The following is a 14,223-nucleotide window of genomic DNA, read 5'->3' as shown; positions in this document are numbered from 1 at the left end:
TGTGCTGTTTGCTCTCGAGTGACGCGCAGCGTCGGGTGTAGGGGCTTGTTGCTAGGTGCCGTCCTTCCTGGTGTGGCACCCTCAGTGGCCAGGGAGGTCCAGAGCTCCAGCCCTTTCAGATTCTGCCCATCAGTCTTGAAATAGGATTTCACGATTTCAGGTCGCAACCAGCCAGCAGGACAGGAAGCAGAGAGAGGACTGGTTGCTGTAGGCCTCGAGTGCTCAACTACTGTTTCACATAATTTTCCAAATAAAACACACTTATGAAGATGTTAATTTTGATTATTTGTAGAGTGACAGATACCTTGTCCAGGCGAATGCTGACTGCTGTCAGGGGTTATGCTCCCATTGTGTGTGGGCCTTCCTGTGTGGAGTGAGATTGTGTAATCGACTCACAAGGAAAACCCACATCTGGATTTGCTTTATTCCTGAAGATAATGCAGTGCCATCTCCTGGACAAGACCGTGTTGTTATCAGAGAGAGCCATTATTTTTTCCAAGTAGTGGTTTAAAAATATGAACAAGCTATTACTTTTTAATGAGGATTTAAAGAGTTGCTTAAATGGGAGGCCATTTATGAAATATTAAAGACTTTCAGTTTTACTCTGTCCTTAGCTGATGGGGATAATCGATGGTTATTGCCCATATTTTTTCTAGTATAGTTCAATTCGAATTAATTTAAAATGTTCCTGTTTTTGATGAGTTGTTTCAAGTGTTTGTGATCTGTTTACGTAATTGGTGCTAAAACCTTGGGTGGCTGTGCGGCGCCTGCGGCTGGTGCCCTGCCCGGCGTCCTTGACTTCTGCCCTCCCTCCTGCCCTCCTCTCGAGGCCCCTGTTCCAGAGGGTTTTTCCTGGCTTTGAGGCAAAGACTGTCATGACAGTGGCTCCCTGTGGGCTGTGGTCCTGGCTGTCCTCCACTGGCCTTGGTGCTTGAGAGGTCTGAGTCACAGCAGGGAGGCCACAGCGGGCGTCCGCAGCGCCTCCTGAGATCCCAGGGGAGGGCAGCAGGAATACTGACTGTATAGTGTCTTTTGGCTTTTAAAAAAAAAAAAACACGATATTTTAGCTCTGCTAAAAGTGACTGATGTGCTTCCTTGTAGCTCCTGTATTCTGTTCAGACTCCTCTTCATGAATTCGTGACCACTGTTCAGTCTTGGCACACGGACACTGCCATGCACCGCGGCGTGCTCTCCACGCTGATTGCAGGACCCGTGGTTGAGATAAGCCACCAGCTGCGGAAGGTGAAGTACACGGATCTTGAAGCTGCTGTGTCTCTTTTGCCCCCACCAGCTGCTGTTTCTAGTAGCACATTTTTAAGTTTTTCAAAGTAAGAAGTCAAACTTTAGTGGGTGGTACACTTTCCTAGCAGCTATACCTCATGTTATCAGCCTTGATGAAAGGGAGACTAGTCCTTACCCTTGAATGTTTCTTTTGCTATATTTTAGAGGTTTAAATGAGTTGATGCTTTCTTAAGATCCTTCCCTCCTGAGAAGATGGGCGTGGTTGCGGCTGTGGTGAGCAGAGCACTGGCTGCTCCTGGGCCGTGTTGCTGTGGGGGGTCGCGTCTCTTCCACCGTTGGGCGTATTATTAGTCCTCCCCTTCTTTCATTTCTAAGCATCGGAAATTCAAACTTCTGGTATCAGTTTAGACAGATAATTTCTTCGTTGCTACTGTTTTATTTTCCTTCCAGTAGCTATAGATGACTGGAAGATAATTATTATTAATGCAGAAATTATTAAAGATTGTCATAATCAGGATGATGATTCAAGCTGACGCAAAAAGCAATGTTTTACCCGGTGGAATATTCAAGGCGTTCTCTTCTTCCTCACCCAAAGATACAGCTGAGTGTGGGCCTGGGGCGGTAGCTGAAGAAGACAGTAGAAACCAGGATAGGCTTTCTTCGTAGGAAAAGATGAAATCTGATGGAATAACATAGAATTATATGTGTTTAGTTATAAATTAGGAGTTTTGCAATATAAAATTACAACTAATAAAATGTTGACTAAATTCTAAAACATTAAATAGAATTTAAGGCCCTCCTTCAAGCTTGAAGGGAGCTCACTGGTTTAGGAGAGTAATTACTAGGTTATACGTAGAATAAAAACCCGCTGTGTCTGCTCTGGCGAGCCATGTAGCTGACAGTTACAGATGACTAACAGCCGAGGGTCACACGTGGCCTGTGGAAGTCCTACTGGACAGTCGTGCCGTTGGCTCGGTCTTCTGTGGCTGCCTTTGTGCCACAACAGAGGAGTTGGTTGAGTGGTTATGACAGCAATCATCGCAACTTTGCCTACAAAGCAGAAATATTTACTATTTTATGTAAATATTTACTATTTTCTACCTTACAGAAAGAGTTTGCTGATCTCTGTTCTATTTCCTCATCAACGTGTCCACTTGTCCCAGCTGCGATTGTGGATTTGTCTCTTTTTTCACTAATTCTTTCAATTTTCTTTTTATGGATTTGGGAGCTTTGTTGTTGGGTCCATACACATGTAAGACGTGTGTCTTTTTGATGGAATGATTGCCATGTTATTATGAAGTTCTCTTTATCTCCTGTGACATTCTCATCCTGAAGTCCACTGTGGCATTTTCATGCCAAGCCAGCTGTCTTGTGCTTCCCATTTAGCATAGCAAATCTTTTTTCTAATCCTTTTACTTGTAACTTTTCTTTATTTTTAAAGTGTGTTTCTTGTAAACATCACATGGATGGGGGTTTAAAAATCCGTCGTGATGATCTTTGCCTTCTATTCGGAGTGGTTGTGGCTGTGTGACTGTAGGAGACTGTTGACAGGTTGGGCCCAGGTCAGCGTGTGGAGGTGCTCTCTGTCTAATGTCGGCTCATCCGTGTTGGTCACTCTGCGTTTCTTCCTCTGCTGCCATTTTCTGACGAGCTAAGTGTTTTTGCTGTTCCATCTTCTCTCCTCTGCTGGCTTATATATTATCCTCCTGTAATTTTTTAGCGTTTCTCTAGAGAGTTCAGTGTGCATGTCTAACTCACCCCAGTTACTTTCCGGAATGACGCTTGTCGTGTACATGGTGGGAGCCTCATGGCTGTGCTCTACTTCTCTGGTGCTGTTGTATGTTTTGCTCCTGTTTAGGCTAAAAATCTCTAGATAGACTTTTATTATTTTTATGTTAACTAGTCAGTAGTCTTTTCTCTCACAGTGTAAGAAATGCATTTACATGTATTTTAAGATATAGAGCATTGTAAAGAGAAACAGTGCGATTTCATATATACTGACTGACTTTAACATCCAGCTCTATGCTGTGACCCTAGCAGAGGCCATGCGGGACAGCATGTTAGAAGTGTGGCCAGTCCCACCTCCGTGAAGTCTCCGGCTGTCTTAAAGCCAGGAATCCAGCCAACGACAGTGGTGGGGATACACACGGATAGGGCAGCCTCATTCACACCTGAGCTGTTACGGGCAGAACGCGGCCTGAGCCTCACTCGGAGCAGGCAGTCTGGGCGGGGACTCCCCACGTGGACTGTTCATCAGAGGGGCATTGGTCCAGGCAGGCGCCCTGGCGGCTCCAGGCCAGTGGTGCTTCTCTGCGGGATTTTGCCTCTGTCCCTCTAGGGGACACTGGCAATGTCGGCGAACGTTCAGGGTTGTCACAGCGGGTGGGGGCATGGGATGCTGCTCACCCCGCAGTGCATGGCACAGCCACCCACGGGAAGGGTTCTGTCCACAACAGCCATCATACTGCCTGGAGACACACCATTTGCTATAGACAGTAACAAACTAAAGACTATTAGACAAAAGGCCTATCGAATGACATGTCTTTTTCCTTTATTGCTGTCTCACAGAATAAGACACACCTGTTTATGATAATAGATTATTCATCATTATTGTAGACATGTCAGCACTTAGGAAAGGTAATTCTTCTGAACTTCTCTGGAAAGTTTTCCTCAGGTGTTGAAGCAAACCCAAAGTAATGTAAAGTAAGTAATTAGCCTAGTCTCAGTTTATAACTTACTGCTCTGGAACTTTCTTTTAGGTTTCTGATGTAGAAGCGCTTACCCCTCCAGAGCGTCTCTCTGACCTCCCGCCGTTCTCGAGGTGTTTGATAGGAATGGTCATGAAGTCCCCAGGCGTGGTCAGGTAACCGCCGTGTGAGCCCCACCTGCTGCTGCTGTCCTCTCGCATTTCCAAAGGTGCATTGTTTTCTATGAGAAAAATGTTCCGTGGGATTTTCTCTATCAGTGATTGGAAATGTTTACACTAAACTTACACGAAGAAAAATTCTAACGTTAAAGTTAGGACATTAAAGTATGTCCATCTAAGTAGTTTTTGGTTACACCTGTCAAACTAAAATTCAGTTAAGAGAGAAACACCACGTGTTAACGTGGAGCATGACAGCATTGCCGTTTCCCTCCAGCGCGCAGCCTCCTCATGTCGCTGGACCACAGTTCCAGGTTTGCTGTGGCGCACGAGGACTGACGGGGAGTAGCTTTAATGGTATATACGTTCAAAGAAAACTTTCCAAAGCACCATCTTTAGCAGCTATGAAGTATCTCCCAACACACATTAAATCTTTCTCGTGTGTGTCGAGGACAGGTGGGGCAGCTCTTCCACTCGCACCGCACTGTCCTCTCCTTCCAGCAGTGCCCCTGGCCCGGCGTCTGCCCTGTGTGATTCGCACACATACAGTGAGGAGGACGGGGCGAGCTCCGCCAATCTGTGTTATCTGAGAACTGGGCTTTGTGGTTCTTGGTGGGCTTGGCTATGTCTGTTTCCCTGTAAAGCATCAGAGTCTATACTGTGCATTATGGTGTTTGTTGATTTTTTTTATAGGTCATTTTTGGATGAGCTCAGGACATGTGTGGTGTCTGACGACATAGAAGGAATCTTGTGCCTTGCCGCTGTCGTGCACATCATTTTGGTCATTAATAAAGGTTGGTCACGTTTGCCTGTCATCTGAGTGGTGCTGGGTGCACCTCCCAGGCATGGTTAGGGATGTTTGGGAACTGCTGTTGCCAGACCAGCTTCCCACAGCTCCCTGGTTGCGCTGCTCCCCTCCCCCTCCCTCCCCCGGGGGCCGCCTCCTCAGCTTGTCCTGTGCATGTGATGCAGTTCCTGCCTACCTTTCACCTTGACCACTGGACTGTTAAAGTATTCCTCTCTCTGCCTCAGAATTGAGTTTCTATTGGTTTGTCATGTATCACCTATATTTTAAAATCTGAATTTATTTTTGTTCATGATGGACATTTTGGTGTTGATATTTAGTCTGTCTACTGGTTCACTTTTTTTTTAATTTATTTTTGAGACAAGTTCTCGCTCTGTCTCTCAGGCTGGAGTGCAGTGGTGTCGTTATAGCTCACTGCAGCCTCCAACTCCTGGGCTCGAGTGATCGTCCTTCCTCAGTCTCCTGAGTAGCTGGAACTACAGGCACACCCCACTGTACTGGCTAATTTTTTTATTTTTTAGCAGAGAGAGGTTCTCACTCTTGCTTAGGCTGGCCTTGAACTCCTAGCCTCAAGCAGTCCTCCCACCTTGGCCTCCCAAAGTGCTGGGATTACAGGCGTGAGCCACTGTGCCTGACTGATGATAAAACTTTTTCACTAGTTTGACCAAAGTTGGGCATCAGAACAGACTTCCCCAAAGGCCTCCCTGAGTTGAGATCACAGAGTGAGGGGCTTCTCCACATGAGAAGGGTGTGGGGGCGGAGGCCAGATGCTGATCAGTGCCCGGCACTTAGTAGGTCCTTAAATATCTGTGAAATTTAAACTGGGGACTGACCCTGAAATGTGGTAGTTGTCATTTCTGGTGGGGGCACTCGTGAGCTCGACAGCATGGACAGGGTGCTGCGCCAGTGGCCCCATGGGGTGAGGGCCTCTCGAACTCTCCCTCACAGCCAGCGAGCTGCTTTCGTAAAGGTGTGAGCTTTGCGATGGCCTCGTGAAGGGACATTCACTGTCCTGCAGGGCAGTAAGTAGGTCGCTGCGAAAGGAAGGAAGACGAAGCCCAGCTTTTGGAAAGCGTACCCACGTGTATGGGAGAGTGTGTCTGTCCTGTGTGGTGATGTGAATGTCTTTTCTCTGGCTTTCATTATACTCTTCCTAGGTAAACACAGAAGTTCCAAAGTGAAGGAAGTTGCAGCTACAGTTCACAGAAAACTGAAGACATTCATGGAGATCACCTTGGAAGAGGACAGCATCGAAAGGTAAAGCACGAGGTGGACTCCCGATGGGTCAGTCTGAGCACTGCTGGCCGCTCTCTGGGCGGGCGCATGTGACGTCGTGTTTCCGTTTCTGCTGCTTATAGCCGGGTGGTCGCCAGACAGGGAACTGTCAGGATGGAAACGTTGCTGTTGTCAAAGCCCTTTGAGCTTGCGTTTAATTTACTTACTAATCCTGCCTTCCAAAAAAACCCATCATGTGCAAAATTCTGCTGTAGGAAAATGAGGGCGTACAAACTGATGTTATGTGGTTTTAGAAGTAGACATTATTTTCGGTGGTTGCTGCATTTTTGAGACCATGGGTGTTTCCTGAGAATAGGCACCCAGTGTACAGACGTGCACACTGGGGCGGGTGCCCCCTCCCTGCCCGGCGGAGGTGTGTGCTGTGCCATGGGACTGCCTCTGTGAGCAGCTTCCCGGCTGACTTTCCAGGCGGGGCTCGATGCCATGTCTGTCCTGGCCTGCTCTGCCTGTTCCTGCAGACTCTGCTACGAATGTGTGGGTTTTGGATCAGCCACACAAACAGTGTCTTCCTGCTGTTTTATGAGCCACAAAGGTGAGTGTTACAGAGCTCTGTGCTGGGTGGTCCAGGTTTTGGTGTGCCTGGGAAACAAACCACTCCTTTGGAGAAAGGCTTTCAAAATCCTAAGTTGCTAATTTATGAATAAACTTCCAACGTGTGGCTTTTTATAGACTAGTCTTGTCGTAGGCACAAATACACTTAGTGCTCACTTTAATACCTCAGTTCCCACATGTATTTGTAAACCTGACTTTCTAGTAATGTGAAATGAGCATTAAGTGTAGAGAATGAGGTTGACAAACGGATTTGGGAATTGGGTTGTTACAGTTAACCGAAGGGTTACTGCATACACTCCTGTCCTGTTATCCTGATTGTAATCACTGTTTTCAGGGAAATGAGGCCTTGACATTAATAGCTTATCTGGGAGCTCCTAACAAAAATGAAGTAACAAAACTTAGTTTCTCAGAAGATTTTAGATTTTTAAAACACTTGGTTAGTCTTTTTCCAGTTGTCAGGGGCTCAGACAATATACACGTGATATTTTAACCTCAGCCCACAGCACGGGCAAGTACCTGGGTGGCTAAGGCGTGCGAGTGCGTGGCTGTTCCGCCGAGTGAAGCCGCCCGGCCGCCGGGGCGTCAGCACGGCGAGGCTCCTGCCGTCCCCTTCTCGGGGCTTCGCCCGCCGGGTCGTGCAGCCGCGTCCTGTTTGCTGCCTCCTGGCGCTGCCCCATGTCCGCGGCAGCCTCACCACAGCCCGAGTCTCCGCCCCATCCCAGGAGAAGGACGCCTCGGTGAGGTCCACGCAGGGGCCCTAACCGCACTGACGCGAGGGGAAGAGGAAGAGAGTTGCGGGGCGGGGAGACTGAGTCCAGCCAACGCCGCAAGGCCGGCTTTCTCCACAGCCGCGGGCCGACGTGGGAGGCAGCTGCTCCCGGGCCTGGGCCCGTGGGGGCGTGAACGCAGGCATGTTGCTGCCGTGGCCAGGGCGTCTCTGCGAGGCGTGCTCGGCCTTCCCCGGTCGGAGCGGCGGCGTCCACGCTCCTCGCCGGCCGAGCCCAAGCTGCGTTACCTCGCGGCGAGTTTCCGAGCCCTGTCCCCGCGTGTCCCCGCGCGTTTCGCGAGGTCGTGCGGCTGGTGTTCGGTCCCGCGTGGAGCGGGCCGTGCTCCCCGAGTCCCTCGTGTCGCCGGTTTAGTCTGAGTTCCGGTTTCTGCCAGAATCAGTGTAACTCAGAATTTCTCATAAAATTATGCGCTGATCTCGATGTTCAAGTTTACTGGCGGAGAGTGGCCCCTGGTTTCTTTATTATCGTCAGTAGCGTGGGGCCCACTCGCTGAGCGTCACGGACGCGGAGCAGCGAGTAAGGAACGCGCGCCCGCCACGTGCGGCACCAGCGCGGCTTCTCTCCGCCCGTGCGCTGGACGGTCTCCCTAGCAACGCGTCCTCGCGGCCGTTCCCGCGTGAGGCGCCACTGCTCTCCGCGTGCGTCTGAGGAGTTCCTCGCACGGTCAGCTCCCGCCGGCGAGCGCCAGCGCGGCGCCAACAGAGCCCGCCCGGGGGCTCCGCGTCCGCCCGGCCCTGGGAACCCGCAGGCAGCCCCGCCGGTGCCGCGCCCGCAGGGGGAACGCGGGGCTCTGGGTGCTGCTCCGAGGCGCTGCTCGCGGGGAGGTGGGCGAGGCCCCGCTGCCGCCGCCCAGAACCGGCAGACGCGGTTTCAGGAGCGTGTGGGCCGCGGTCCGGCTGGTGCGTTTCACACGCGCGTTGTCGGCGGTTCGCCAGCCGCGAGGGTGACAGGTCGGGGTCGCACACGCACGAGAGCGCTGACTGCCGGTCTCCGCCGTCCGCGCACCGCGTGACGACTGCTCAGTAGGAGAGACGTGGGGCTGCGCGGAGCCTGGGGAGGATTGGCGGGGTGTCGCCCGCCGGCTCTTCATCGCAGGCCTCAAGTCGGGCCGGCTGCGTTGCGGGGAAGGAAGTCCAGAGAAACCGAGAACTCGCGCTGCGGAAAGGAAACGGGCTGTGACGTTTTTCTCCCTTCCGCACTTGCGCGCCCTGGGCTCTGTGCCGACCGCGGTGGAAACCGGCTTCCCTTGAGGCGCGAGCTCGGGAAGGTAAGCGGGAGGCTCCGGGAACACCGGGTCTTTCTGAAACGTGCGGGGGCGAACTGTAGAGAAACTAGCGTCTCCACAATAACGAACCTGACAGATCGGTGACGCAAGAAAAATCAGTCTAATGGGAGGTAAAGAATTAAGATTTAAGACTGTTTTTAAATGTTACTGATCTAACGTTGGATATCAAGGCAAGTAAACATCTTTAAGACCTGACAACCCCTTGCTGCAATTACTGTTTTAGGCAAGGGGGCATTTAGAAGCAAACATTTTCTTATCAACTAGTGCAGTTCTGTTTCCAGCAGCATTAGTATTTTGTTGACTGGTCTGTTGGGTGTTGACTAAAAATTGCATCTCGTTGGATCTTAGTTGCCTCATGCAGTGTAGCATATTGTGAATCGAACTTACTTTCTCAGGAACAGCCACACGCGTTTGCCAGTGCACTGGTGTGTTTAAACGTCAAGTATGTGAAATTTATTCCTTTTGTAAATTGTATGAAGATAGTGATAAATTTATAATTTGAAATTATGGAAGTACAAATATTTAAGGGTTGTATTATCTCATGAATTTTTCCCACTGAGTGAATTGTAAATATTGAATGCAAATTACTAATGATAATTATGCCTGTATACAGACAGCTCTGACGGTGAGGTGACATGGTCCCCAACATCTACCCTTGTCACAGGGCCTGCAGGGAGAGGAGCATTTTCTGGAAAGTGGCCGTGTGCTTATTATCTAGTACTGATAAATGAAAGCCAGTTCATTTTATTCTGCTTTATGCAATTTTACTAGTCCTTTTATGAGATGAATTTGGGACTGGGTGCTTTCTGTGGCTTATGTGGCGGCATGTTTCTGTCAATAATACCCAGTGGAACTTGGTGTGGATAATTAAAACTATTCACAAGCCACTCTTTACAAATACATACTTTGTCTTTGATCTTACCAATTGTTTTCCTTAGAGAAGTGATTCTGCCCTTCCTGTGGCTGTGGTCACCGCACGTGGTCCTGCCCAGGCGCAGATGGTACAAGTGAAGGACTGATGTCTCGGTCCTCGTGTTGGACACACTTTGCGGGCTTTAGGGTTGAGGTGGAGGAGTGCATGGGAGAAGAGCCCTGGCCTGTCCTTCCAGCTCTGGAATTCCATGTTTTCTTCATTCTGTTCTTTAATAGTCTTTAGTCCTCTGGCTTGCACAGCGCCTTCCTCCATGGTCCCCCACGGTCAGAGACGTGCAGCCTGGCTTCCAGCCCTGACCGGTCGGCTGTGTGCTGCCCGCATCTGTCTGTGCAGGGAAAGCGGCCAGCAGTCATTACTGTGGCCAGTCTTGGCTTGGGTCAGTGTGGGTGGCTGGTTGCTTACCATCTGCCTGGTCGGTGCAGGCGCCCTGTGTATCTGTGGGCTCTACGTCGTGGGTTCAACCAACCAGGGATTGAAGACACTCAAGGAAAAATGGATGGTCGTATCTGTACTGAGCACGTACAGACCGGCTCTGTCATTGCTCCTAAACGATACAGCATGACAGCTATTTGCATAGCATTGCATTGCATCAGGTGTCACCGGTAGTCCAGAGATGATTTAAACATGCAGGAGGCTGTTCACGGCTGTAGGCAGATCGATCTCATGCTATTTCATATCCGGGACTTGAGCACCTATGGGTTTTGGTATCCACAGGGGTCCTGGGACCCTCCCCTGCGGACACCAAGGACTACTGTGCTTTTGCCAAGATAACCAACCTAACATTTTTCTCTAAAGTATTTAAAAGTCATGCCCACATAAGGAGAAAAAAATATTTTTGTGTAATTAAAAATCAGTTTTAGATTTTGGAGAATTTCCCCCGTTTCAACTCCACCGTCAGTGCTGCTGAGCCGGTGGGTCGGGGAACCTGGGTATGGACAGAGCATTCTGCTCCCCTGGGGGACGGGGGCTCAGGCAGGAGACTCTGTGGCAGGGGTCCAGCAGAAGCCCAGGGAGATTGGCCCTGGGAGGGTCCTGGCCTCCCAGCTCCCAGGGAGCTGACCCGGGGCAAGGTCTTCTCACCACTGAGTCCGGGAGACCTGAAAGGGGTGTGGGCATCTGTTGTCACTTTAGGGCCAGGCGTCCTGGCTGCTACTGTGTGGCGGCTTCTGCACACCTGTGCCCTCCTGCCCACCTTGTCTGCATCCACTGTGGTGTCCAGCTTGGCACAGACAGAAATAGCCATGGGAGGGGGCCCGGCAGTTGGGAGGGGCAGGGAGAGTTCTGCTGTCAGTGTGGCCGGGTGGACAAGCCAGACAGTTAGTGACGGAGGGTCTTGGAAGACAGTCAGCTGCAGCCCCAGCGGCCAGTGTTAAGAGTGGGCCCTGCTGACGGCCAGGTCCCAAGGGTCTGAGGACCATGCTGGAGGGAGAGCCCAGGACAGGACATTAATGCCGACGGGAGGTGACCAGGTGAAGCTGACTCAGGGGAGTCGGAGGCCTCATGTCAGGGAGAAGCACAAGTTTGACAGATGACCAGAGAAGGTTCCCAGAGCTAAAGGAATACATAATTTTAAAGATTCTCTTTTTCTTCTTTCAATAATTCTTGATGGGATTGGTGAAAAGAAATTAAACCTAAATAATTCTGAATAAAATTCCTAAATTCTAGGGATAAAGAGAAGATACTAAAACTCCTAGATGTGTGCCGGTCGGTGCGGCGAGTCCGCGCAGAGACGGGCCCGGGTGTAATTCTGTAGACTTGGTGTAGAAACAGAATGTGGAATGTGTCAGGGTTGTTTTATATTGGTTACTGGTTCATGTATTTTGGACATAATGGGTTAAAGAAAATATTCCAAGGTGAATTTCACCCTTTTTACCGTTCTTTTAATGTGATTATTAGAAAATGTAAACCGGCCACTTGATTTGCATTTACCTTAGAGAGGCTGTCTTGGGCAGAGCGGTCTCCACAGGGTGAGCTCCAGGCGGACACGCGTGTTCTCACGGGCACTGCTGGACATGAGAAGGCGATGGAATAACTGTTACCAGCTTAAAATCTAGCTGAGGTGTCATTCGGTGTGAAAAGGAGACATTCGTGTCTAAGAGGAAATCAGAGATTAGCTTATCCACGTCCCCACTTGGAGTAGAGTGTGTTGGGGCCATGTTGCGGTTATTGGATGATAAAAGTGGGAAAAAGGGGAATTTTGCAAATTTAGATTTGAAATCTAAAAGGACAGTCCAGTAATGATGTTGAAATAAAATAGGTGCCCTGCAAGGGAAACGCAAGTAATGTTCTGGGAACAGAAATGCCTTGGCCTGGGTGGGGCTGAGAGTGGGAGGTGGGGGGAGCAGAGCGTTGGCTGGAGCCTTGCCTGCCTTGCCTTGTGAGGCTTCTCTGAAGGTCTCAGTTTATCGGAGGTGCACGGTAAACCTCATGGCAATAGAGTGTCTCGGTGGGTAAAATAGTTTTCGTGTCTCTTGTTGTCTTGTGTGGCGGAGAAGCAGGCTGGGATCGTGGGTGCTGGCAGGGAGAGCACGTCCCGCTGCATAAGGAAGAGTAGTTTGAAAGAGTCCCTGGCATTGGTGTTGCCGGGTGGGCACCATTGACGCAGGCCGCATGCAGTGCCCAGGATCATGCCCTGGGGTTTCCAACTCCATTTTACGTGAGAAACTGTTAGTGAAATAGACTATTTCAGCTTTCTTTTTAGGTGCATCTGGTTGCAAACCATTTTTAGATTGTATTTTTGAAAATGCACACTTGGATAATTTCGTCACTTTTCTGTAGCTAAATGTTTCTTTCTTTGTGTTTCAGATTTCTCTATGAGGCGTCAGCGAGAACTTTGGGAGAGCTTCTGAATTCCTAACCAAGCCAGCATCTCTAGACACATACAGGTTGGGAAGAGGACTCAGGCAGGGGGACCACATAAGTGTTTTCCTTATGTTTTTAAGGTGGATGACCCATGTAAGGGAAGAGGTGGGACTTGAGGGTGTTATGAGTAGAGAACTCAGAGTCCTCCACTGTTTGCCCAGTGCCTCCGGGAATAATATATTTAACATAAAGGACCCCAGGTGTCACAATGAAATCCATGATGCAAAGGAAAAAAGGACTTTTTCCTAGCAAAACTGATTGTTTTTAAAATGACTTTTATATATATAATATTGCTTGCAAACTGTGAGTAATAAAGCAATGACAACATCAGTTTGTGTACTTTATTTAAAAATGTTAGCATGTGTTGCCCCCTCTCGTGCCTGTGTTATGCCGAGGGGCAAGTGCCGGGGCCCCGGGGGAGTTGAGATGCTGCGGGGGGGAGTTCGGTGGTGCGTCAGGACTCTGGGCACCTAGTTCTCATCTCCTGCTGCCTCAGCCAGATGCCTAGCGGGCCTGTGGCTTGTGAATGTGTGAAGCACAGAAATCGAGTTCAGCCTGAAGGTGAACCACTATTACTGCGTCCCTTCCTTCTGAGAGCTGTCACGGCACCAGTGGTGCCGGTGTCCTCCTGTGCCACCCTGCCTTGCCTTGCCCACTGCGGGGACTGACTGGCCATCTCGTGTTCCTAAGTCGTGGCTGATCCTGCAGGCTGTGGCCCTGGTGGAAGTTAGTGCTGCTTAAATTTCATGCTTATTCTGCCTGTCCTCAGCCCTTGAGCAAAAAAGTAAAGAAATGCCAATGTTTCAGTGCCCATGTTTCTCTTAGAAGGTATAAGACATGGACTACTTACTTTAGCTATGAGCACTCAGGGTAAGGTTTTGCCAAGGGATCTGAGAAACAGGAGATTGGAAGGTGGAGGTTGGAATAAGATTGCAGCTTAATTCACCTAAGTTTGAAAATTTGACTTTTTAGACATCTTTGTTAACTCAGCTGTATGCTGTATTGATGAATGACATTGACACTGGAAATACAGTGAAAATACACTTTGAATAACCAGGCTGCATGGCTGGGAAAGCAAATATCCACCATTTTAAACTTTCAGACATTTTCTGCAGCAGAAGACATTCTTTACCACTCACCGATACTCAAAGTGGAGAGAAGGGTGGAAGATAATTATTAGGTTATTTAGTACGAAATGTGTGATTTCCTTAATTACTAAATCTGACATTTGCTATCTGTGACATTTCACTTTGACGCTGCTTGTTTCATGTTTCTTGTGAAGGTACATCCTCAGTCTTTGAAACACATGGTTTGGCTTGTGATTACCTTTCAAATTTTTTTAGATCAATTTTTGTGAAGCCATGGATAAGTCAAAAATTTGTGTTATTTTTGAATATGACTTCTGTCGTGGAACCAATGCAGCGCAGGCAGCTTGAAATATCAACAAAGCGTTTGGGAAGGATGTGGCTAATGAATGCACAGTATACGTCATTGGTTTGAGAAGTTCCGTTCTGGTGATTTTAATCTTGAAAATGAGCCACATGGGGCGACCTGAGACCAAGGTGGATAATGATGAGTTGAAAGTTGTAGTGGAAG

At 49.2% G+C, this 14,223-nt stretch overlaps 1 protein-coding gene across 1 annotated transcript in view; it reads left to right on the top strand.

The window, feature by feature from the left end:
- The window catches only part of NCAPG2 (non-SMC condensin II complex, subunit G2), a 54,156-nt gene extending 41,304 nt beyond the window's left edge, over positions 1-12,852 (top strand). Inside the window, exons 22-26 of the mRNA XM_012658103.1 lie at positions 1,102-1,242; positions 4,002-4,105; positions 4,799-4,899; positions 6,068-6,167; positions 12,571-12,852. Of these exons, the coding sequence (XP_012513557.1) occupies positions 1,102-1,242; positions 4,002-4,105; positions 4,799-4,899; positions 6,068-6,167; positions 12,571-12,622 (498 nt within the window). The 3' untranslated portion in view covers positions 12,623-12,852. The remainder of the gene's footprint in view (positions 1-1,101; positions 1,243-4,001; positions 4,106-4,798; positions 4,900-6,067; positions 6,168-12,570) is intronic.
- The last annotated feature ends 1,371 nt before the right edge of the window (positions 12,853-14,223 follow it).

Source organism: Propithecus coquereli, unplaced genomic scaffold (assembly GCF_000956105.1).
Source record: "Propithecus coquereli isolate 6110/MARCELLA unplaced genomic scaffold, Pcoq_1.0 Scaffold571, whole genome shotgun sequence".
Classification (NCBI taxonomy): Eukaryota; Metazoa; Chordata; class Mammalia; order Primates; family Indriidae; genus Propithecus; species Propithecus coquereli.
This window is presented reverse-complemented; position numbering and strand designations above follow the sequence as displayed.